This window comes from Lissotriton helveticus, chromosome 8, assembly GCF_964261635.1.
Source record: "Lissotriton helveticus chromosome 8, aLisHel1.1, whole genome shotgun sequence".
NCBI classification, from domain to species: Eukaryota; Metazoa; Chordata; class Amphibia; order Caudata; family Salamandridae; genus Lissotriton; species Lissotriton helveticus.
The window spans coordinates 1,454,905,267-1,454,931,067 of NC_136069.1; the positions used below are offsets into that span (position 1 = coordinate 1,454,905,267).

General features: G+C 40.4%; 1 protein-coding gene across 4 annotated transcripts in view; it reads right to left on the reverse strand.

Moving 5' to 3' along the window:
* The window catches only part of GRIK1 (glutamate ionotropic receptor kainate type subunit 1), a 970,975-nt gene that overhangs the window by 36,446 nt on the left and 908,728 nt on the right, over positions 1–25,801 (reverse strand). For all 4 annotated transcript variants that reach the window (XM_078658394.1, XM_078658392.1, XM_078658395.1 and 1 more), the window contains one exon: positions 8,819–9,069. In XM_078658394.1, coding sequence (XP_078514520.1) covers positions 8,819–9,069 — 251 coding nt within the window. The remainder of the gene's footprint in view (positions 1–8,818; positions 9,070–25,801) is intronic.

Below are 25,801 nucleotides of genomic sequence, written 5' to 3' on the forward strand. Positions count from 1 at the left end.
CATGAACAGTAACCATCTTCCTTCTAAAGGACTGAACTTCATATGATTCATTTTCATTTAGACTGAGGCTAGAATATCAAGTTGTTCCTCTAATCTGAGGCAGGCCTGAATTCATATTTAAATGAAAAGCAACTGGCTCTATCAAACCCACTCTCCTCTTCAGAAAGGCATTAAACATAATTGTTGAAAACACAGAGTCCTAGAAATCAACAAAGAATTGGATTATCATTCAGGCAAAGGTAGCATGACAGTCTCCTTACTAATCCAATCCAATTAAAAAACACACATATCCAGTCCAAACCCAGGCCAGGGGTATCTACTGGTTAAAAGCATTTTAGGAATACAGCATGACTAAAGGTTTCAAGAGCCACTATCAGATCCCACAAAATCAAGGTCTGGAAAGATATTCCTGCCATCAACCATCCACTGATGGTTTTGTACCACTTATTTTCTGTTCGCAAAATATGTAACTTTATTTTTCCCTGTTTGGCGTATACTATTTCCGAGATTTTTTCGTTTGTGTTTAATCTGACCGTCAACATCAGAGCAGCTAAAAGCTGATGTTTTCTGATATTTTCACAGTGTTGGTTCTACTCCATTAGAAGATTATATCACAATAGAAAATAACAATTTGAATGATTCGACTCAGTTGGGGATCTATTCCTGTAGCAGTCAGATGACTTATTAATCGGACACCTCTTCCTCGGACCATGTAAAGCGAATTACAATGACACCCCTATATTATCATATACTACGTTCTCGCTGAGATGAATGAACTGTAGGTGTTGACCGTAAAACAGAAGACTCATCCAGAGGTGCTCCTTAAATAACTTGATGGAGTAATACTCCAGAGGGTGAAAACATAAATTGACATTTCTCAGGACAACCAAGCAGGCACTAATTGGTTCAATTTGGACAAACATATCAGTCCACATTCAGGAGACTAAAGGATTAGCATCCGCAAACCTATAGACTAGGACAAGAATGTACACATTTGTTGAATTCAACTGGCCCTCTATGCACAATAGATCATGATTTTTCATCTCTGTGATAAATAAATGTAATCCATAAAGACAACTGCTACTTTTATAAAGAATGAATTGTGCATAATGTAGTATGTCATGCAAGGCTAATCTATGAGTTTTAGGGAACCAAAAACCAGTTTCCATATTGGTTCTTGCATTGCAACATTGCATGGTGAAGAGCACAGAGCAGAGACAGACTGCCTGCTACTGCTGTCTTCCCCTTCCTTGGCTCACAAAACGGCTGCCTAGGCCGATACATAGTTTCACACCATGGTACAAATGTGCACCGTCTAGCATAGAATTTGAACTGGAAGCATTCTCTTCAGTAAATATTCATATTTAGAGTCAAACGCAATAGGATCCCCCATACTAGCGGGTGCTGTGCACTGCAGAATGCAAAGAGTGTGTGTTATTCTGTTTGAGAAATAAACAAGTTTCTCCTTGTTAACACCTGCTTCAAGGAGGCGTTATTTTTTGACTCAATGCCCAGTTTGGCTGCTTAATAGATTTGACTTTGCCCAAGTAAAGTCTCTTGATGCAAAGCGCCGCAAGGGGCTTTTTGCACTGAGTAAAAGGCACATTTCCAGCACAAAACAACTTTTATGCTGGATAATAGACACACTGGCGAGGCTTTACATAACTTTGCCTTGATTTGCATTACTGTGTGCTGGAGCAAAGCTTTAGTAAATCTGGGCCCACAGCTCAGTTTAAAAAGGGTATTCAGATTCTGATAAAAAATGTATTAATAAAGAAAATCATGTTATTAATGCTGAACATACATTAATATAAATTCCCAACGCTAAGAGACATTCTAATGGAGTGCTACTATCTTGCATTGCATAATCTAAAGAATGAATGGAACTGTTCATTGTTTTAAGGGCTCTTAAAACCTAATCTTGGAAGTATTCACTGTTAATGCATTTCATAAATCAAAGCACTGTGTCGGCGTGAGATCGATAACTGTGTGTGTACAAAGGTGTTACTCAATTATTTTAGGCCTCAATTTTGAAGTTGGCTGATGAAGTACTGATGATTTGGGTTCAAGGATGGCAATCCGACCCAGAAATAGAAGTGTTTCTGGCCCAGGGCCTGAATAGACATTGCTGTGGATCAAGCACTGCACACTTTCACTGTGCCACATATATTCAGGCGCATAGAAAGCATAATAGCTGCTTTGTTTTGGTAAAGGGGAGTCTGGTAAGGCCCTGAGAAGTGGTACCATAGTCTGCCTTAGGTTGTTCTTCAACAAAGAAGACATTTTACACCACACATAACTAATAACCACCCAGGGAGCTTCTATATTGGAAGTTCCTATAGACTTCTGTGGCTGATACATTTCCTGTGCTTCTTGCTTAGAAATTGAGTGTCAACTGGCCTTTTCAATCACTCAGTCCGTATTTGTACAGTGTGACACTGTCACTCCTAACGGTATCTGGGCACTAAGGGTACCGTGTCTAAGTTGAAAAGCGAGGTCTTGAGTTTCTTTCTGTAGTCCACCAGGAAGGGAGCTGTCGGGAGGTGAAGGGGCAGGTCGTCTCAGGTCTATGCCGCGATGAAGGAGAAGGAGCATCCTCTGCTGTGGCAGCAACAGATGCAGTGTGCGATGGCGAGAGTGGCGGAGCACAGGTATCTTGCGGGTCAGTTTGAAGAGGTCCAGGATGAGTCTGGCTATGGTGTTTCGTATGGTCTGGATTCTTTTGAGAAGCTGAGTGCAGATTCTGATGTAGAGAGCATTGCCATAGTCCAGGGGGCTGGTGACGAGGGCCTGCGTGATGGTCTTTCTGGTGTTGATGGGAACATGTCTGAAGAGTTAGTGGAGCATGCAGAGGGTGTGGAAGCAGGATGAGGTTACTGCGTTGACTTGTGCTTCATGGTTAGTTGGCTGTTGAGGATGATGCCAAGGTTGCCTACATGGTCTGTTGATGTGGCTGTTGGTCCGAGTTCTGCAGGCCACCAGCTGTGGTAAGATATGGAGGTTTTTCTTTTGAAGATCAGTACTTCTGTTTTGTCGGAGTTGAGTTTGAGGCAGCTGTCCCGCTTCGGCAAAGCAAAGGAGCATAAGAAACATAAAGAACCAAAGCTTTAGTTGGGACATAGCTTCAAATAAGCTCTGCTATAAACAAATTTGTCTAGTATTTGGTATATTGCTTCTTTGGACCATAAATATTAGGTCTCATATTTGGATATTGATTTAATCAGTTACAATCCAACAAGGGTATAAATGTTTGCTTGTATTTTTGTGCAACAGTTTGCACTTTTGATTTAATATGCCAAGTATGTCTTATTAAGTATGTCTTGGTCAAAATGTGGACTGTAAATGAGGTTTTATAAATCATTGTATATGTATATTTGTTTGTAAATTTTTGTACAGAAAGACAAATATTTCCCTTCTTCAGACATAAATGTGGTAATTTGAAATTAAACACTTAAATTAAGAGATACAAATAAAATACCGGTGCAAACAAAAAGGATGTGTTTGACCAATAAGCAAAAATAATGAGAGCTTTAAATAATGTTGTGGTATAGGCAAATCTAGTGTTTATTTATTCATTTTCTAAAAGTGGCCTTTTCAAAAGCGTAACTTCAAATTTGGCTTAAGCATCTAAGAGTGTTTTAAAGTACAATTCTTTAGACACCAAACTCGATATTCCAACCTACTCTCAATTGATAGTTATCTCATATTAAATGTATTAAGGTAATCCAATGTTATCCTACAGGAGATGAAGGGCTTACGGTAGTGGAAAATGTATTTTGGAGTTTTTACTAGCAAGGAATGCAAAACTTTAAATTGAATGTTACGCTTTTAAATACACTGCACCCTGTCCTATGGGCTGTTTAGGGCCTACCCTAGGGGGTGACTTATATGTTTTTAAAAAGGGAGGTATGGGCCTGGCAAAAGGTTTTTTGCTAACTCAAAATGGCAGTTTAAAACTTCACACACAGGCTGCATTCTCAGGCCAGAGACATATTTAGAGGGGCTACATAAGTGGGTGGTACAGTGAGTGCTGCAGGTCCATGAGTAGCAGTTTAATTTACAGGCTCTGGGTAAATATAGAACCCCTTTACTAGGTACTTACAAGTAAATTAAGTGTGCCAATTGGGTGTAAGCCAATTTCACCATGTTTAAAGGAGAGAGGCCAAGCACTTAAGCACTGGTTAGCAGTGGTAAAGTGTACAGCAATGAAATGAAGGTTTCTTAAAGCGCATGTATGCCGAAGCATCTTAGTACTAGGGTTGTCATAAAACTTAAGCAGAGGGAGCAAGCAAAGGTTAAGACTTGGGTGCAAACAGCCATGTTTTTAGCGCTTTTCTAAACAACTGTCTGTTAGTTTGGCTTCTCAATGTAAAAGGTAGGGTGCTCCATAGTTCAGAGGCCAAATGAAAAAAGCTTCTGCCACTGCATTGGACCATATTCACCCTAGGGATGACCAGCAGAGTGACAGTCAACGACCTGAGATTGCGTTATGGGATGTGCCATCTAATGAATTTGCTGAAGTAGGCAGTTCCTGCACCAAAGAGGGCCTTGTGAACAATGCACAGAGAATTAAATTGGACCCTCGCCTGGACCGACAGCCAATGCAGATTGTGAATACTTTGGGACACTGGACTGAATTTTGGGATTTTAGGCTGTAGACATGCTGCTGCATTTTGAAGTGGTTGAAGCTTGTGTAAGGTCATCTTTTTTGCACCTAGATAGAGGATGTTGCAGTAATCAATCTCTGATAACACCAAGGCCACAATCACTGCTTTCCTTAGAACCATCGGAAGTAAAGGTAAGATTTTTTTTAGGATCTTCAAAGTGTAGAAGCAGGATGATCTAATAAGATTGACCTGGTCCAATAAGGATAGCTGGTCATCTAGAGTAACTCCTAGATTGTTTACCTTCTTTACTGAGGATGGACAAGGTCTGGCTACTTCTGGCCACCAGGTTGTGTTCCAGAAAGATGTATTTTTACCAATTAGTAGCACCTCGGTTTTATCGTTATTCAGCACAGAGTTCTAAAAGCTAACAAGAATGAGTTCAGAAAACAGGAAGGTGAAGACAAAAGGTTTGGGGGTGACCCTGCAGAGTACCTAGTCCAACAACGGTGATACCCCATGAGGAATGAAAATAAAAAATCTCTCTGCTCCATGACTATAACCTGCCTACCGTAACTGTAAGGGGTAGGGACATTGTCCAAGCAACTGCTCCCCAGGGAGACTGGATACCACAGTTGGGCATAAAAGGGTGGATAGGTAAACACCCCGTTAGAGGGGAAGGATTTAAAAAACGTGTAGGCGGTACCAGTTTCATAGAGTGGATCGCCCTTATGCTTCAATGACTGTGGCGAGGAAGTGGCAATGGAGACTATGTCATATGACATAACAAAGTGGAATAATGAAGAAGTAACTTATTCACAGCTTCCCTTGTTCCATTATGAAATCTTTCTAATTGTTCATATTTAAGGATCTGTGGCTTCTAAAACATTGTCACTGCTGAGGGAGTAGGTGTAATGGAACGTTGAGCTAGTCCCACGGGAAGTGGGTATAATTGTATTGGGGAATTCAGGCTGGGGTAATGGACCTCCGCGTCACTTGTGCCACTCAGCATTCATGATTTGTCATTTACGCTTGTCAATGGGAAATGTGTTGATTATTTCAGACTGCAAGTGGCACTTGACAAACTAGAAATTCAATGATTATCTTAACTTTTCAGTCAGTGTCTGGTGTGCCAGAAGAATGAGATGATAAAAAGTCAGACACCTGAGCCACTCTGCATCCGCCAGGCACCCATTATGCTCTAACAAGTCATCTTCTCAAATGTCGCTTGTTCTGTAGTGTGCAGAAGATAAAAACAGCGCAACCACAAAAAAGAAATCTTCATTTAACACAAAGTTATTATTCCAAACACACAGGTATTAGAATGCAATTTAAAGTTTGCCTGAATGCCTCTTGATTCATAAAGCAATTATTCTTTTAAGTTTGCGTTGACACCTTTGAGGAATAGGTCTCAAGGCGCGTTATGTGTCAGAACTGAATGTTCCTACGACTCACGGCGCATGGCGGAGTCAGATGCTCCACAGCTAAAAAAGCAGCATTGTGGGCCCACTGCTGGGCTCATGTGACTACCACTTGAGACTACACAAAAGCAAGAACCTCAGACGTATCAAATGAAGTGAAAACTAATTTGTCACGAGCTCTTCACATCCCTCTCAAACAACCACGCTGTAAAATCTGCCCTCATCAGGGATTCGTTTAATTTATGTTCCAGACATATGTTCATCTATTTTCTTATACTATGCCACGAAAAGAAGGTACTCTAGTCTCCTAGACATAGCATTCATCATAATCTAAATTGTGCTCCCACAACCTACTGTTAGCTCAGGAAGCATTAACAAACAGGTATTCAATTTACACATGATTCAGGATTGTTAAGAATAAAATGAGGTATAATGCGCAAATTCCACGTATTCTCCAGTTACGTTTAATACAACACCACATTTACAAAGGTATGCAGCAGCCAAAGTTGCTGTGCTGTGTTGTGTGAGAGGGAGAGGGTGGGAAAACACAATATCTACTAAGATATGGCACTACTGTGTTCTCTCCCTAGGCTTTTCGCACACTCAGACTGCGTAGAGCCACACAAACTTCATTGCATCATAGTGCAAAGGTGTATGCATCACATCCAGCATTGGGTTTGTACTGGAAGGGTATACAATTTTATGAAAATACTAACGTTAAATATGTTTGCCACTTCTGATGTATGCTGTATAGTGCAGCACACATGTAAAGTGGGGAAAGTAGAGAGAAATATAGCATTTCTCCTTTGCACATCTTCTTCAAAGTGTCGCTATCTTTTGGTGCAAAACCCTGTTGACTATTTTTACTAAATAGGGTCTTGCATGAAAAACCATGGGTGGTTGCATGGGAACTCTATGGAAAGCAGAAAGGAATGTAGGCTGAGGGAAGAAGTTTTCTTTACTTCCAAGATTATTCTAGCAAAAATGCAGGAGTCCATGGGAGTGCTTTCCGTTTGTAACTGCCAGAGAAGTGGCATTCACAACCCACAGAGCGAGTGGACAGTCAGGGGTCATATACTGAACAATAACAAGATTACAGCATGCACAACTGTAAATGTCAAAACATAACAATTTTCTAACATGTGCAAGTTAGATAATGGCAAGTAATAAAGGAAGGACTAAACCTTAAAGCTATGTACACATCTTTACAAATGCCCATGTACCACCCATGAAATGCCCCCTTGAAGCAGCCACGGCCGGTAGTAGGTGTAACGGCAGGGCGGTGACGTAGGGAGGGGGAGGGACAGGGTGGGGGTGTAATGTATGGATTACGGACTTTAACAGGTAAGTAAACATATAAATAAATAAAAGAAATTTCGTTGCGCGCACTGCATCGCATTTGGTGATCCATACATTACAAACCCCCACCCTGCCTCTCCCCCTCCCTACGTCACCACCCTGCAGTTACACCTACTACCAGCCATGGCTGCCTTAAAGCAGAGTAACGCAAAACAGCCCTTGGAGGCAAGTACATTTTTTTAAAAATGTAGTGACGCTTTGCGAGGCAAACCCAGTGCAAACTATTTGCAAATCTGGATCAAATTTTCTCCTGCGACAAATCAGGAGGCAAACAGCTGCATGAGGTGCTATATACTCTAAGCTTTAAATCCTGTTTCTGAAGCAAACACATTTGTATGGCCTAAACTGGATTACAAGATAAATTGTGATCAAAACCAAGTAATTACATGCAAGGTTTACTATACTTAGCCAGGCAAGCCCAGGACAAGTCATAGAACATGAGCAAGTTGTTCCAAATTGGTGATGTTTGATAATCTTCTGTTGGTGGCACATCTACAACTGACTTTTCATTAAATATAGATATCTCATCATGATTTCAGACGTACTTCACCGGATACCATAACCAGACAAACAAAGTAAAGAAGACTGGATATTTCATCAGAAAATATATAAACATGTCCTAACCTTGACTCAAATACACCACTTAAAAAAAGACAACCCTCCAAAAACTCCTGGATCATTATTTATGTTGTATATTTATACAGTTAGGCATGGAAACGGTTAAAAGAAAGCTTTAATCCAGAAGTCTAGCATTCCCTTCTCACTCCAGACTCTCCTCCTGCATGGATGCAGATTCACTCTACAATTCCAGTTAGAATCTCTTCCTCTTAACGATGTGCACCCGAACATCGAAGACAGAATATTGTCGTATAGAAATATCAAGGACAAAATATCGAAAGGTAAGTAAGTGTAGATTTTCTATACCGAACTCCACATATATGTAGCTACATGATATATATATAAATATATAGTAAATTTAAACTTCCTTTTTATGCACTTACCTTTCAATATTTTGGTTTTCTATATTTTGTCTAATATATTTTTCCTTCACAATCATATCCTCGATATTGAGCAGTACAATTCAGCTTACCGTGGGTAGAGATAGCCTGAAGAATTAAAGGACTGTGCGTGCTAAAGCGGTGCATCTCCCTCTTCTTCAGGCTAACTCTGGGGCTTGGACCTTCGACAGAAAGCAAAGGTGAGTGATAGACAGGTAAAGATGAGGCGAGAGTAGTAGATGAACAGGAGCCTGCAGAAACGAAGGGTTTACACTACCAACTGAGAAACACAAGTCCAGGAATAGGAGAAAACAAAACCATTCCAAAGAGAAACCAGTTAAATTATGTGGACAAAGTAAATACATTTGTGATTTTCACAGTATTATAATATTTCTCAATATAAAAATGTAGTCAAACTTTGTCCTTGATCTCTTACCTGTTCTATATCGCTATTTTTCCTTGATTTGTATATAAATTCTCCAATGGCAACAAACACCGAAAGAACCAGCCCAGCTGCGAGCACTATGAAGATGCCTCCAATATTCTCCACTCCTAAAGCGCTGGCCTCTTTGCTGTCTTCCTCTGGACAGCCATTGCCCCGCCACCATTTTTCTTTCATCATGTGCAGTTTTCCTTCTTCTTGCAGCTGGAGAATAGCAATGGTGATTTTATCTCTGTATGGGGAACCTATAGTGATGAAGCCATTGAAAAATGACATTAACCAAAAGGAAAAGTAATATATGTATATATTCACATGCATAACTATTTCCACCTACTGAAAGATAACAAGTATACATTTCTGCATATGAAATGCTGCAGAAAGTGTATTTGCACTTAAAAATGTTTCCCATTTTTTCTCTGCAAGAAAAATGTTTCCCATACAACTGCCATTCTCTTATTCCTCCATGAATTATAGAGACGTTACCTCCCCATTTACACATTGAAGTCCTATTTACACCTGTGACTGACAGCAGTTAATTAGAGAGCATATTCAGGGCAGAAAATGACTAGCAAATTTGAGTGAGCCAATAATATTAATAATAATACTGAGGTTTATATAGCGCAAACAGCTACCTCACATGGAGGTGACCCGGCACTTAGTAAGCATCAAGATAAACTGAGTAGTAAAAAAAGCAACATGAAACAGATTACTGATTGAAGAGCCACGTCTTTAGCTGCTTCCTAAAGACGGGCTCTGAGTTTGCATTACGAATGAAACGTGGAAGGGCATTCCACAGTTTAGCAGTTCTCGCCGAAAATGCTCTACCCCCGAGACGAGACTTAGCGAATCGGGCGACAGAGAGAAAATCCAGAGTATTCGAGTGCAGTGACCGTACCTGCCTGTAACAGGGAAATCTTAGTCTAAGGTAGTTAGGGCACTTACCCTGCAGTGCCCGATAGGCCAAAGTCAGGGCCTTGAATTCAATCCTGCTTATCACAGGTAACCAGTGCAGACTGCGCAGATGCGGAGAGAAATGATGTCTGAAAGGAATATGTTTGATCAGCCTCGCAGCCGCATTCTGCACAATCTGTAATCGCTGGGTCGCATACTTCGGCAGACCAAGATAGAGACCATTAGCGTAGTCCAGCCTAGATGTTACGGGGTAAGGACTACTACTTTACGGCAATCTTCTGGCAATAGGTCCAAGAACTTTTGAAGATTTCTAAGTTTAGAAAAGCACCCCGCCGCTACCTATTGGATATGAGCAGGAAAGGAGAGGTCATCATCCCATCTCACTCCCAGATTATTGGGACTAGTGCTGGGGAGGGGTGGGGGTCCCATTTCGGTAGGCCACCAGAGATCGGGTGAGGGCACAGGTCCCTTTCCAAAAAAGATCACCTCCATTTTCTCTGCGTTTAGTTTTGATTTATTCGTGTTCATCCAAATAGCGATGTCACGGTGACAGCCCTTAAAATGGCTAAAGGCCTCCACTGTCTGTTTTTGGTAAGAGAGGACCAGCTGTGTTTCATCAGCGTATGAAATCGCTTTGACACCTCAGTTGGCTTTTAAAGTAAAAAGAGGAGCTAGATAAACATTAAAAAGTAAGGGGCTTAGGGCTGAGCCCTGGGGAACACCAGTGGGGTGAAAGCGGCAACCTCATAGTGAACAGCTATAATAGAATATACAAAGTTGCCATGATAACCACAAACAAAGAACCCTACTGCACACAAATAATTGAAGTTGACTTCCCATAAGAGAAACGCCACAAGGTTCTACCACAATTTCTTAATCCAGAATGCCAAAACATAGGCATCCCAATATTGTAAGCTTTCTTTGACAATATCATCATGGAACTAATCTTAAAAATAAATTAAAAAAAATAGAAATCTACTTTAAGGACAAACCAGCTAACTCTCCTCCTGAGCATTACAGCTTTATTGATAGACACAACTAATCTTCCATGTCTCACAATTTTCAATGCACTCTCTGAAAAATAATTTTACAATAATATCACACCCAAGCAGACTATAAGCATCATCTTCAGATCCAACCCACACAAATATCTTAAAAGATATCCTCCACACAACCTGCGAAAGGGAAATAGCTAATCGCATGCTAAACAAGCTCTTCATCCACACCGTAGGTAAAAATCTCTTACACTAGACCACTCCTCAAGAAGAAGAATCATGATCTGCCCAATCCAGAAAATTATACTCAAACCACGAATTGCCCATACCAAGGTAAAATATTCAAAAGAGCAAATAACGCTACACTCTCTTTAACTGAGGAAAAAATTCTGATGCCCGATCAACAACTAGATTCAAAATAGGTAGAGGTACAGTTTCAGCCCTTTTGTCCAAATAGGATGAAGTAACTCTCACAGTGCAAAAGAATGTAAGAGCAGCCATACTGCTTCTGGACTTATCAGCAGTATTTGACACTATTCATCATAAGTTGCTACTACACCTACATCCTTTCATATAAGCACTCACACTCAATGCTGTGGCATCCCACAAGGGTCAACTATCAGCCTACAGCCTACAGCCACACAGACCAAGGAACCTGATTCCCCGCCAGCTATGCCAAGAGAAGTGATAAACCTTGGAATTACCACAAACCCTGATACCACATTCAAATAAGGTCATAATGAAATCACTGTGATGTGCCTTTCGATACTTTCAGTAGCAACAGAAATTCCAAGCTTGTAATCTCCAAGTCTAACGGTGCCATTTCCCTGTTCCATCACACACAAAGTTAAATTAAACCAAAATGCTGCTACAAAACTCCTCAGCCTTCACCCTAGATAGCACATGACATCAGTTCTGGAACACTCCACTGGCTAACTGTAGTTAGACGATCAATGTTCAAAGCATAATGCATTGCCTACAGAGCCTCCTAGGAAAAAGGACATCTAAGCCTAGAAATTTGGACACTGTGCTTTATGCTAGCACAACTGATCTCCATCCTGCCTTGCAATAAGAAATCCATTGGAGACTCTGCTTTATCAGTACAAAACAAGAAAGCAAAATATGGAACTCGTTGCCACTTAAGATCAGAACCATCCAGGAGCATTTAAAGTTCAGAAGAGAGGTGAAAACACGGTTGTTCCCAAGACAGTTACATCAATCGCAGACTTTGGGATAGAACCCAGAATAAAAACTCTTCCACCAGTTAAAGCATGGCCAGAGCTAAAGAAAAGTTCTTACCAGCAAACCATACCAAGAATACAGACATGGGCACCCAACCCAAACAGTGGCATTGCACTCAACATAACCTTAATAACTATGCCATTCCCACCATACGATGTGCCTCTCCACTCAATGCTGCTGCTTCTCTGCACCTGAAGTCCCAAAACGTGCCTAATGACATATAGTACTCTAACAATAGCCCCTCACACTTCACAGACATTTTAACAATGTCTACACTACCTCCAACTGCAAAATGGAGGGCACTTATTCTGTTCTATATGATGGTCATCCCAGTATCAATTTGAATAATCCAGGTCACCATGGGGCATATGCATCATTGTAGGCAACTACGATTCCATAATTGCGATTGTTGAGGAATCACAATTATGAAATCGCAATTGCCTGTGCATGTAGATTTCGCTAAAATATTAGCGATTCCTACATATTCCATAATTGTGAATTGCAAATTGCGATTGACAATTAAGGAATAACTTCCCATTCATTCCTGGAGGCCCATAGGAATGAATGGGAATTGCATGCGCAACTTGTGAGTACCAAATAGGAACTCGCAAATTGTGCATGCAATTTCAAGGGTGCCAGAGGGCTAAAAGGCTACCCTGATGCACCCCTAAAATTGGCATGCGATCACATGTTGCGCACATAAACCCCCAAGGGCATGTGTATGCGCAACATGGGACTTTGAAAAATTCACTTTTGTGCATTTTTCAAAGTTTTCGCAATTTACTATTAACTTGAAATTGATGGTAATTTGCAATTCCAATTTTGAAATTCCACCATGCATTGCATTTAGGGAGTCGCAATTTGCGATTCCCTAAATGCATTCGCAATTTAGGTCATTGCAAAATTTGAGATTACTTAAATTGCAAATTTGCATTTGGGTTGATGCATCCCAAATGCAAAACTACTAGTCGCAAAGGGGCAGATTCGCAGAATGTGCCCCTTTGCGACCGGTATTTACAATGATTCATGTGCACCATATGATATTGTCTGCCAAATGATTACCATATCCCTCATTGTCAACAGGAGGGACATACAATGTATGGAAATGTCTGTGGAACCTTGCTCGCAACTCAATAGCAGTGATACAGCCTATACCAGCCTCCTTGAATAGCCAACCAATACCAAAAAGGCAGGCCTGCCAATGCCAAAGAGATCTTTCACAAATTACTTTGTCACAGGAGAATTCTAACATAGTCCATCCAGCATGTCAAATATTTTGAGCACAGATATTCTATAAATACAAAAGGATGATGATAAGAGAATACATCTTGCCGTATTCCTTCAACTAACATCTCATAATGAGAATCATATAAGGAAGACTGTAACACGGTCTATCTAGGCAAATCTACAATCTCCCCCTCACTCTTTATGGACACCTGCTACATCTTCCAGATTCATAATAGTACAGAGTGGATGACCTCCTGCTACTGCCAGTGTAGGAAATCTATAATATCAAGAGCATAAGACATACACTACTGAAACAAAAAAGCCAACGGCAAAGTTAATCAGAGCTGTCAGCATAAGACAAGATATAAAACTTTATGCAAGCACAAGGAGATGATGGACGGAACACTGAAACTTTTCAGATGCTCACCCTCAGTCACTATTAGCTCTGGGTTGAATCCATCATTGTTCTTCAGCTCCCTTCGCCACTCCAGTTGAGACCCAGCCATATGCAAATCAGTCTTGCCCCTGTTCCTCATGGGAGCAGTCCAGCCCAAACTGCCAAGCCAGGCCATTCCTGGACCGAAAGCAAGCATCCTGAGACAGGCATCAGGGTAACACCCCTCATCAGCCAGGCTAGCTGGAATCCAGTGGCAAAGTAAGCAAAGGACCCACGTCTGGGCATACCAAACACAAGGAGATGATGGACAGAACGCTAAAAATTTTCAGACACTCGCCCCAAGTCACTATGAAACTTTATGTCCGTTTCTCTTACTTTCTCATCCATCAAACTGATAAGTGTTGCATAGCATAACATGATAACTGCACCTTAGTGCTACTAGAATACCATACAAAAGTCAGGCTCTTCCCACTAACCTGCCCATGCAACACTATAATGGTAGAATTCCATATGATGAAATGCCATTTGAGCGGGCAAATTGTCATTGTTGATGATTTTGCAAACCAAGAAAGGGGTTTCTCCCTCTCAAATCCGTTTTTTGGCGCATTTACGTTTTATTTAAGGCACAGCAAACCTATAAAAAATGAGGTCCTTTGTGATAGAAATGAGAGGTTTTTGCTGTACTTTCAATTTAATCATATTATAATATAAACATCATTTTGATAGAACATTATGCCATCAACACTAGCTACTAAGACCTCACTATGAGCAAAGAGATTGCACCAAACTTCTTATATATACCAGTACCACAGGGTGAGTGAGGTATTTACCAGGTTCAATGTAGCCTCCCAATTCAGAGGTCGATGCCCTGGAATGGCAAATAATTCAGTAAAACGACACAATTTATTTTATTCCAAGTTGCAAAACTGAGAATATTGTGCATTGAATCTCACAGAAATCCCACCAGGCATTACCTCATAACATTTGTGTGATGAGGGGAGTGTGACATTTTTTCACTACTTGTAATCTTGATTGAGGCACAAATTCTCATTTGAGTTAATATCTTGAGCGATGGCCACTTAGAATGAGACACTATGTTTTTACGACCACAAAGATGACCAAACTACTTTAAAGTACAGAAGATCTAAAAATAGAGCACTTGAAAGTGTGTCTTTCAAGGATATATGGGATGTGTCTGTCCAAAGTCAGTGGAATGTCCTTCTTCTATTCAAAGTGAGTCAGTAATGTAATAGTGCAAAATTTTATCGGGCGTAGCTTAATCATTGACATTCTTGGGGTGTGAATCCCTAATTTCACAAATAAAAAAGCAGTGGTCTGCACGGTGAATAGATGAGATGACCAAGGTTTGGTATGGACTGTTCTAATAAGAAGGAGGATCAGTACTGATTTGCATTAAATGGGTCTTCGGGCTGAATTAGAATTTGGTGGACAGGTACTCCATTGCAAAAACAATGAAGTTCCCTGCCCACCGAACTCAAGCTCTGCCCACCTAATTTTAAGTAGGTCGGACGACAAGATGTACACCAATGGTGTAAAGTAAATATTTTTTTCAAAGTATTTTTTAAATTTTGGTTAATAAAACCCATGCACTAAAAATCCTCATCAGAGTCGACCAGGAATACAAAACCTTCTGTCACCATTGCATGCATGCCCCCCTAAACCACCAAAACAAACTTTTTCCTCGTTTCCAAAGGTGTATATATTCAATCTACATTTCCTCAATTCATATATTACCGAAATGGAGAGATACCAGCCTAAACAACGCATTATTTGGCATATACCCTAAAGACAGTCTATAGCCATGCACACTGATATGATTGTGTTAAAAATAATTAAATAAATGTGCAGTCAGTGTCCTCTTACACACCAGAAAATATAGTCCAGTGCATTATAAAATACAGTCTCAGAATAAAATGTTCTTGACTAAAAATCCAGCTATGTGTAATTCAGTTTCCTTTCATCTCTTCCAAATGGCTTCTTCCCAGTAATAGCTGTTCTACTTTATTCATAAATTTAACGAAATGAACAGGCATCATTGGAAAATCCCCCCTCAAACTGAAAATTATTGCTTAGAGTAAAATTTACTGCATCATAGTACAACTTTCTTTGACATACCGATGGAGCAGGTGCCATCAGAGGTAAGCCATCCCACCATCCGCCCTATTTAGGGTGGACGGTCAGATGGTTTTATTCTGGCGGTGAGGTACAACAAAAAAATAAAAATGGTGCCCGCCTAGCATAGTGTGAGAGTCATTTGTTTTTTTTATTCTCCAAAAACACTTTGGGAGTTAGCTTTTAAAACAAAAAACTTTGGAAAAGTTGTATTGCCATTCGTCATGATGGAGCGGTTTGTCAACATTTCCCTACACTGAAGGGAACTGCCATGGCAACGGTTCCAGCCAAATTATAGAGGTGTCAATGGAGCCGTCGGACGCCTCTAATTTTGGTGGACGGATGTAAAGTCCTCTGCCACCCTAGATGCCTTTACTCCTTTTGCCAAACCCTAAATCATTCACTCTGTCGAGAGTGTCACAGTGTGTAAAAAATGATGGGTTGAAATGCTACTCGAGAGTTTGCCAGTGGGTAGGCTATTTGCAAGCACTTGTCCCATCACCTTTTGAGTGTTTAATTGCCAGTAGTATGGCTGGAAACCTAAATCTGGCACAGCCTTCCAAGCCTACTATTGCCAACGTTTGTGAATTTTAAAAAGTAGCACATTTGCATTAATTTAAGGAGCACTTCAATTGGTGCAAATGTGCTACTTTTTTGGTAAACTGGTCATATATATATATATATATATATATATATATATATATATATATATTCACAGAAAAAACCATAGGTTATAGACCATATATAGTTAGGAATTAGCATTTACAAAACCTTGAAAATTCACTGAAAAAACCATAGGTTATAGACCATATATAGTTAGGAATTAGCATTTAGAAAACCTTATTTTACTCACACAAAACCATTGAAATTCCATATATAGTTAGTTGCACTAACTATATATCGCGCACCCGCAAGCCACTGCTGATGATGTCACATATTACATCATTCATGACATGGTCAGTGACATCACTGATGACATCACTGATGACATCTCAAATGACATCACTGATGATATCTCATTTGACATCAATGGTCACATCAATGATGATATCATTAATGTGACAATACAATGCATCTCCTCACACTTTAATATAACCTCTGTTACAACCCAGTGTTAAATACAGAGTATAATTTTTGAAACCATTGACACACCAATACTAGTTACTACATACGCACTCACTGATTCCTACGTCTACACACACATTCACTCATTCACCCATACAATCATTCATACATACAATCACTCATCTTTACAACACTATCATATGCACTCATACACCTATACAGACACTCACACTCTGCCACTCATCCATGGAGTTACTCACACACCTAGTCAGTCCTGTAAAGAATCAATCACACTTCCATTTTCTAATCTACACAGTTAAACATAGAGTACCTTACATTTTCAAACATATACTAACACATACTTACTCTCTTATAGAATGACTGATACAAGTACACATTGATCTGCACAGAGTCACACACCTCCCAGCCAGCCATACACACACTCAGTCTCCCATACAAATACTTGTGCAACCAATCAATAACCCATATAGCTACTTATATAGCTACTGATCAACACATGCAGCAGCTTGCACAACAACAGACATACTGATGCACACTTTCAGACAGTTTAGTCACTAACCCGTGCATTTAGTAAGACGCATTTAATCACTCACTCATACAGTCAATCACGCACCTACTAAAACCTTCATTCAGACACTTATACATCCACTCATTCTTCAATATGTAAAACATATTTAAACTTTACAGAAACACATAATCACTGGATGTTGTCATCAGTGATGTCATTTGAGATGTCATCAGTGATGTCATCAGTGATGTCACTGACCATGTCATGAATGATGTAATATGTGACATCATCAGCAGTGGCTTGCGGGTGCGCGATATATAGTTAGTGCAACTAACTATATATGGAATTTCAATGGTTTTGTGTGAGTAAAATAAGGTTTTCTAAATGCTAATTCCTAACTATATATGGTCTATAACCTATGGTTTTTTCAGTGAATTTTCAAGGTTTTGTAAATGCTAATTCCTAACTATATATGGTCTATAACCTATGGTTTTTTCTGTGAATTTCATTGGTTTTTTAACAGCTAATATCTGTAGCTGTAAAATGTATTCTTCTTTAAATCCAAAAATATATTTTATATGTTTATGAATAATTTTTTTTTAAATATTTTTTTTTCTTCGTTCCCGCTTCGCGAATCGGGAAGCTTCCCGTTAGCTGACCTTGATGCCGCGAAATAGACCGCGAGCCGGTAAACGTTTCTTTACCGCAAGTGCCGCGTTAGAAAACAACATCGTGACGCCTCCCGTCCGCATGACGTTTCACGTTGTCGCGTGATACGTCATATGACGTACAACGTTAGCGAACTGGTACGTGAAGCGAGTCGCAAAGCGCAGGTTTCTGGAAGCAAACCGGGAGGCCCTGCAAAGCGCTTAACGTAAACACAGCAAGTCATGTGACTTGGTAATAACACTTTTCATTGGTTCATTTCACTTTTGGTTTCCTAATGATGTAAGACTAGGTCATATAATCTAAAATGAACACTTTTGATTGGTTGAGAACTCTTGTTTTTCCCAAATGATGAAAATCCCTCCTTCTTTCCTCACTCTGACTTTCATCATTGTGAGAGAAAGACCCTTTGTGATCACTGAGCAATGGCTTCTTTAGTAGCTTCAGCTGGTGCTTCCCCACCACCTCCACCACATCCAAGGAAGAGTGGACCACCTGCTCAAGTTATAATTCAACAAGGAGAGGAAGAAGAGGAACAGGAGGACGAGCACGAAGAGAGGCAGTTTTTGCCTGAGCAGCCCAGGACGTCTCACCGGAAAGAAAACTTCATTTGGCAATTTTTTAAAATTCCCAAAGGTCATAAAAAAGTAAATGCAAGATACGTAACTTGCCTTATATGTCAAGATAGACTGTCCAGAGGGACCGACAAAAAATACAGTTTCGGAAACTACACAATGCATCGCCATATGACTAGGTGGCATCCTAACAACTACAGTGCTGCACAGTTTCGGAACGACCTAGATAATCTCCCTATTATGGCCAGAAGATCTGTTGTACCGGAAGTAACGGGACCAGAGGGCAGGGAGATGGTGCCAAATATACAAATGAGATTTGGTGATGTAAAACACATCTGCGTATTTTGCGATGGATTCATTTCCTACGGAGAAAAAAGCATCACTCTGATCAACAGAGCTATTGACTATCATATGCAAGTTTGTACGAAACGCCCAAAATAATAAATACTTCTTTTTTTTGTTTTGTTGCTCCTGTTGAGCCCTTTACAATAAATCGTTTTCATTGCCCCCTCCAAGAAAAACCCAAAAAAATATAAAACTGTTCAGAAAAATTCAAAAAAAGTAAAAAAATGTTCTGAAAAATAAAAAAAAAGTTCTTTTCAGAACTACCTCCCCGTTATTAAAAAATTGGTACAATATTTGGAACTGTGCCAACCTCTATTTCTCTTAGTTCGCTTCCCAGTTCGCTCCCCGGTACGCGAACCGGAAGCGAACCAAAAACAGTAAGTATAAGGGAAGGAAACAGACACTTATGTTAAAAGAAAGACAGCTATAGGGGAGTAAACTAGAGATACTATTACCCGTAATCCACTGCTGATGATGTCACATATTACATCATTCATGACATGCTCAGTGACATCATCAGCAGAGGATTGCGGGTTTTTTGGCAACGTGCCTTATCCACGGTTTAATAACGCTGCCTTTTGCTTTATATAAGTTTTCAAATTGTATGAAATATATACCAATAGGTCGTTATGAACCTTTAGGTAGTGCTTTTCTTCATGAGGTCTGGTCGCTTCCATACACATACAGATGTTTCAAAGATGATCAAGAAGTTTATCTGAATGGAGAGGAATGCACTGAGACGCCAGATCATTCACTAATGTGTAGGCACATACAGTTACACGGTTCATGCAACAAACACCGACCAAATATGGCTTGCGTGTTGCAAGGCACGCCAGTTCCTGCTATCATCCCCACGTTCAAGTTGTTGGAAAATGGTAGTTATTTGATGCTCAATAATGAAGATTGTTCTGAGTTAATTAAAAGTATTCCTTTTATCGTAACAGTAAGTGAACGGGTTATTTGCTGCAGAAATGTTCTATTTCCTCCCACACATGAACATAGGGAGTTTTCAATCTGGCCACAAATACCAACCTTGGGACAGATTTCAACGGCATGGCAAGAATAAGAGCTCTTTTGTCTCAGAGAGAGGTGGCCTTGAGTTCGGCCCGTGAAACTTTCGTGCTTCACATAGCGAACACCCGTACAGAGGTGCACACACTTTTCAATTCAGATTTGCCTTTCAAATTCAGCAAGATGGTTCCGACTATCTTTAACGCATCCTCCGCAAAGTCCCTGGCGCACTTTTTTAAAGTTGTTACCAGTGGTCTCGTGACTTCATTTGAGAAAATCTTTGGACTCATCCCTGCTTCCTTTCATTCTATTTTCTCCACTCTGGTTCGTGGATTGGCATTTTTACTTGCATTACCAGCGGACGCTCTTGTGCTTTTTTACATTTTTAAATATGGATGTCCCTCCTATGCAACCTCCCACCCTGCAGCTGCTGACACTGTTCCGCAATCGCATGCTAGAATATTATGGCACAATGCCGTTGGCGATATTAAGCACGGCATATGGATTATCTTTTCGATTCTCCTACTTCACCTGTGTCCAGCCTGTATTTCACTGCCTGACCTGTGATTTCGATTGGGCCATTGATTTGTGTCTCTGCGGACCGGTTTCTCCTGACGTCGACTTTAATCAGCTGATGACTCCTATCATTACTCACGAGTTGGTTTGTCCTGGCGAAAGGATTATGGCTGTGGCATTGATGCATGGACTACTTGGTCCCTGGAATTTACTGGCGGCAGCACAGTCTTTCTTGGAACAGAGCTTTCTTGAAAACCCACCGAGCTGTCCTCTGATGGTGATAGAGGATCCGGTGCTGGGAGAGCACGTATGTTCTTTTCCGCTTTTAAATTGGATGGCTGAACTGTTTTCGGATGAAGACGGTGACTTCCTATTGGAGGCTGTTGCAGCTTATTTTGCATACACAGTTATGTCATAGACCTTTTTCATGTTTGATATGCTGAGTACTAGCATTTCATTGACAATTCATTGACTTATTTGTCAAGTTTTTATTATTTACCTTGCCTATTGGCTTAAGACTCGATAAAGTACTTGGCTGTTTTATTTTTCTTTAGCATTAAATTTTCCTAGTTTTTAATGCTTTACCTTGCGGACCGTCCACATATAAACTTGCAATCTGCTCTCATGAGATGGCACTTCTATTATCTTATTCAGTTCGTTTCCGGATCATGGGGAGGTGTCATCTAGGTCCTGGATATCTTTACACCGTGTTAAGTTAGCATGGGCTCATTACCGGTTTAAACGCCATTTTTCCTTTTTTGCAACTTCTGCACACGACACTTAGTTGTTGCTTTAGCTTTCCACCTAGTAGTTCATCGTGGTTTACATGAGAATAATATGTTATTGCTCTACTATCTGCTTTGCTTGTTAAACTATATCTGTACAGCGAGTGCTAAAGTTTCAAGAACAACACGATACAGAATTGTTATGAGGTCTGATCTCCACGACTTCATACTCATAACATAAGTGCAACTTCTGCCAATTCTGGGCATGAGGCGGGTTTTATATTGCTTTGCCGAACACACATACACAACAGTTGATGCGGCTCACATGAAGAGAGAGCTGGTGTATGCTGATGTGATTCCTTCAAATCTAAGACACTAAAGTATGGGCACGCCCTAAACCAACACAAAGAGACCTTCTTAGCAAATAATATAATATGTGTATTAGGGAGGGTGAGATATAAGCAGCCGCGGGCCGTGGAGGGAGTTACAGTGAGGCAGGGAGGCGGGGAGGGGGAGAAGCAGGGTGGAGCCCTCTCTACCTTGCCCCTCCCCCTCCCCGCCTCCCTGCCCCACCGTAACTCCCTCCACGGCCCGCGGCTGCTTATAAGTGTTGCTAACTCTTATTCATTTACAGCATGTTAACATAGTATCACCATTCGCTTTTTATGTACTAGTAACTATGCTGGTAATTTTGCTACTGATAATATGTGTACTTGTATTATCTAAGATACTACGCCTGTGAAGACGGCATTAGTAAATAAACATTTCAAATACACATGTGTTCTTCTTAACTCCATGTTCTGGTTTCTAAGAAATATATAACGACCGACTGTTCATGAGTTCCACGTATCCTGAGGTACTATAAGTTCATATTCTGGATTGTCTAAACATTGAGAGTTTGTTATATCCAATGTGACACTGTACCTAGCTTGCTAAGGAGTTTTTGATTACTAACGTGAGTTTTGGGACACCCTAATTCGCCGAGGTTCCAATCCTCTGTCCACAGTTCTGTGTGAGAACAGAAACCCTGCGACAGGGGCACCCCCGACCCTTGCTGGAGCTTCATCACACTTGCAATACAACTCCAGCAATGCGCCACCTTTACGGCACAGATACATCACGCATCTGTGCTGTTTTTGCCCCATGATGCGCCGCATTGTAAATGCAGCACACCATAGGTGACGGAACAGCGGCACAGAATGACTAACACATCCCTGGTGATGCGCCAGTCATCATAAATGTATCCCTATGCTTCTTATCTTGTTAGAGATGAACCGCCATATGTATCATCAAAGTTTTTTGCATTTCCTAAATAGCGAACTTTAAGGAATAAATAGCGATTCTTTACCATTCCTAGTTTGCGATGAGCTATTTGCTAATTACAAATTACCCATTCATTTCCTTCATTTCCATAGGGCGGTTGGACTCACTTTTAGCTCGAACGACTGAATGGATTTCCACGAAACTTGGCAAAATTGTAGGGACTGGTAGCCCGATGTGCCTTTGCTATGTCTCAAGATATATGCTCCAGTGGTTTTTACGAAAATTAACTTTGAAAAATATATATTGGGCTACATTGGCCTATATATATGTTGGAGCCCAAATGTAGCCCAATGTAGCCCAAAGATGGCCGCCAGACACACAAAAAAACAAATGTAGCCCAAATATCAGCCAGATGTAGCCCAAATATAGCCCAGTGACAGAATGACCAATCAGCTTCGCAAACCTCCGTTACGCGAAGCGGAGCGCTGTTACAGATATATATCTTTTTTTGAACGTTAATTTCTTAAAATCCACTGGAGCACATATATTGAGACCTAGCAAAGGCACATCGGGCTACCAGTCCCTAATATTTTGCCAAGTTTCGTGCAAATCCATTCAGCCGTTCGATTATTATTATTATTATTTTTTTTTGCCCCGCGGGGCCCTTTTAAAACCTCCACATCAAACCTAGGGGGTCAGCGAGGATCTACTATGCCCCCTTATAGTTATTTCCCCCTTTGTTTTGACCTCCTCTTGTCTCTCGATCCTACCGAGAGACAAGATGGCGGCCGCTACGGACTGTTTGGAATGTTGACAGACGCCGGAGAACCAATCAGCTTCGCTTCACAAAGCTCCGTTGCGCGACAAGTACGCGTCCTGGGCCGCTGCCCAGTCCGCTGTTACAGATATATATCTTTTTTTAAACGTTAATTTCTCAAAATCCACTGGAGCACATATATTAAGACCTACAAAAGGCACATCGGGCTACCAGTCCCTACAATTTTGCCAAGTTTCGTGCAAATCCATTCAGCCGTTCGGGCTAAAAGTGAGGCCAACCGCCCTATGGAAATTAACATGGGAAAAACGCGTTTTGGGACCCCCCTTTTTTCTCGGCCCCCCCTTGACGAACCCCCCCAATATTTTCAGGGGCTGCTCAGAAACAAAATGTGCCATTTTCCTGAAAATTTCAGCCAATTCCGTCCACAAACGCCAAAGTTATTAGACATAGAATTTTCAAAAAACCCATAGAGAAAAAATCCTAACTATATATACCTACTGGCGACCGCCAGTAGGTAATATATATATATATATATGTATATATATTTTCCTGGTGTGAAAAATGAAATATCTTAGTGAAATCAGGACTACAAGAAAAATCAACACAGACATAACAGAGTCATATAAGGGCCCCAGACTACCAAGTTAGAATAGATTTAGTTGAGCGGCGCCACATGCCAAACACCCCTCCTAAAGCTATGCTTTTGAATTTGAGCAAGCGTTCTTTGAAACGTGTATCTGTTTGTATAGCAGTGAATGAATGGTTCACTCTAGAATTCTCAACCATGCCAAAAAATGGAACAAAATCAATTTACACATTGTTTGACTTGTTTGCAAAATGAGCGAAAAAACAAATACAATTTTCTTAACTTTAAAAAACGTCAAAGTGTATTAATGATCGGGGAAACAGTAGTTTGGAGCATACATAGTGTCCAGGTGAATTCTTTTTGTTGTTTCTTTCTGTGTTGAAATATAAACCTAACTAACATATAAAAGATGTAGCACATAATTGTCACGGGTTTTGCAATCGGTTTTCTCTAGAAAAATAGGATTTTCTGCCTGGTTTTAAATTGCGGTCCCTTGCCATTTGCACAGTAGATAGGTGCTGTCTAAATAAAAAAGCAATGTCCTCGCGCAGACCATTAGGCTGAAAGGATGGCAGGTCATATTCATTTTGCCAGAGTGGCTCGCCCCTGGAGGATGGCAGTGCCCATCCACAGGAGCAAACAACTCAATAGACCAGTCCTCAGTGGGCACTAAAAGCAGGGTGCAGAAAACCCAAAAGCTTCACGAGTTCAAATAAACTTGTGTTTCTTATGACTTTGTATCGTGCTATAGAAAAATGTAAACCTTTTCTGCCATTTTATATGTATTGTGATTAGATTTGATATTAACCATTTAAAAAAATCGAATACTATGGACTTACTGACAATTGGAAGATATTTAAAGAGTATAAGATACAAATGATTTTTGCTAAAGCAACCTCATTGTCTATGCACATGCACTTTACCGATTTTGGTTAATGTAAAGGCCACATGTTGCGTGTATATTTTACAAGCGTTTTACGTCTTCTCTAATTGTGGTAAGGCTAGTGAGAAGGGGAGTCGATCTCGCCAACCCAAAGCCAGACTGGAATTATATTTTATAAATGTACTATTTGGTCATACGTGGCCTAATGGATATCTTCCACGAACTGTATGTAATATATTGTATTTTTATTTGTGCTTTTATGGCCCTAGAGGCCGAAATAAAGTTTTTATGATGATGATGACAATTGATAAACTGTTAATCTGTTTATCTATAGCCAGACATTCTATATAAACCTGGGCCAAGGTCTTTGTGCATGAAGGAGTTTGCAGATAGCATCAAGATAAAATTTTCAAGCAGGCCCACCTCTAGGTTGGTGCGGCCGGTGCAGCCGAACCCAGCACTGTCCTCAGAAGGGGCCCTGTGTAGAAATTGCACAGGTTTAAAAAGAACCTGCTGCACCATTCATTGTGTGTCCAGCAGTTTTCAGCCAACAAAAAAAATGTCAATATATCCCTGGTGACTAGTGTTCCTGCAGGAGTGAGATCAGTTTTGTCCAGTGTCATTTTCCACTTATGATAAAGTAGTGCAGAAGGGTAATATGCCTGCTGCAAAGAACATGTACCACGCAAATCACCGAACTGCATTTTATGTGATAACTCAGTGGGTTACTGCTTCTGTCACAGAGATCCTTTTGTTTCCTGCAGTTCACAACTTGCAACCCTGATATAGCAGATTGAGCTATGAACTGTCATCAAACAGCTGCATGCAAACAGCATGGTATAGGTTAGAACGTTATGTTATTTTCCCGGTCTTTCATTATCCTAATTTTGTAAAAAGAGTTCATTTGGATAGAACTACATTCTTATTCGGAAAACCAACCACTGTGGTACTTTTTAAATCCTGAGTTTGTGCTTCAGTCAATCATGAACTACACAAGGCAACATGTTAAGAAATGCTATGTTATCTTTCATGCCTACAGATAACTTTAAGTGGCTTCACTATACTCATTTAAAGGCAATACAGGGCTGACTTTAGGGTGATGTGACCAGAACAGTTGAACTTGGCACTA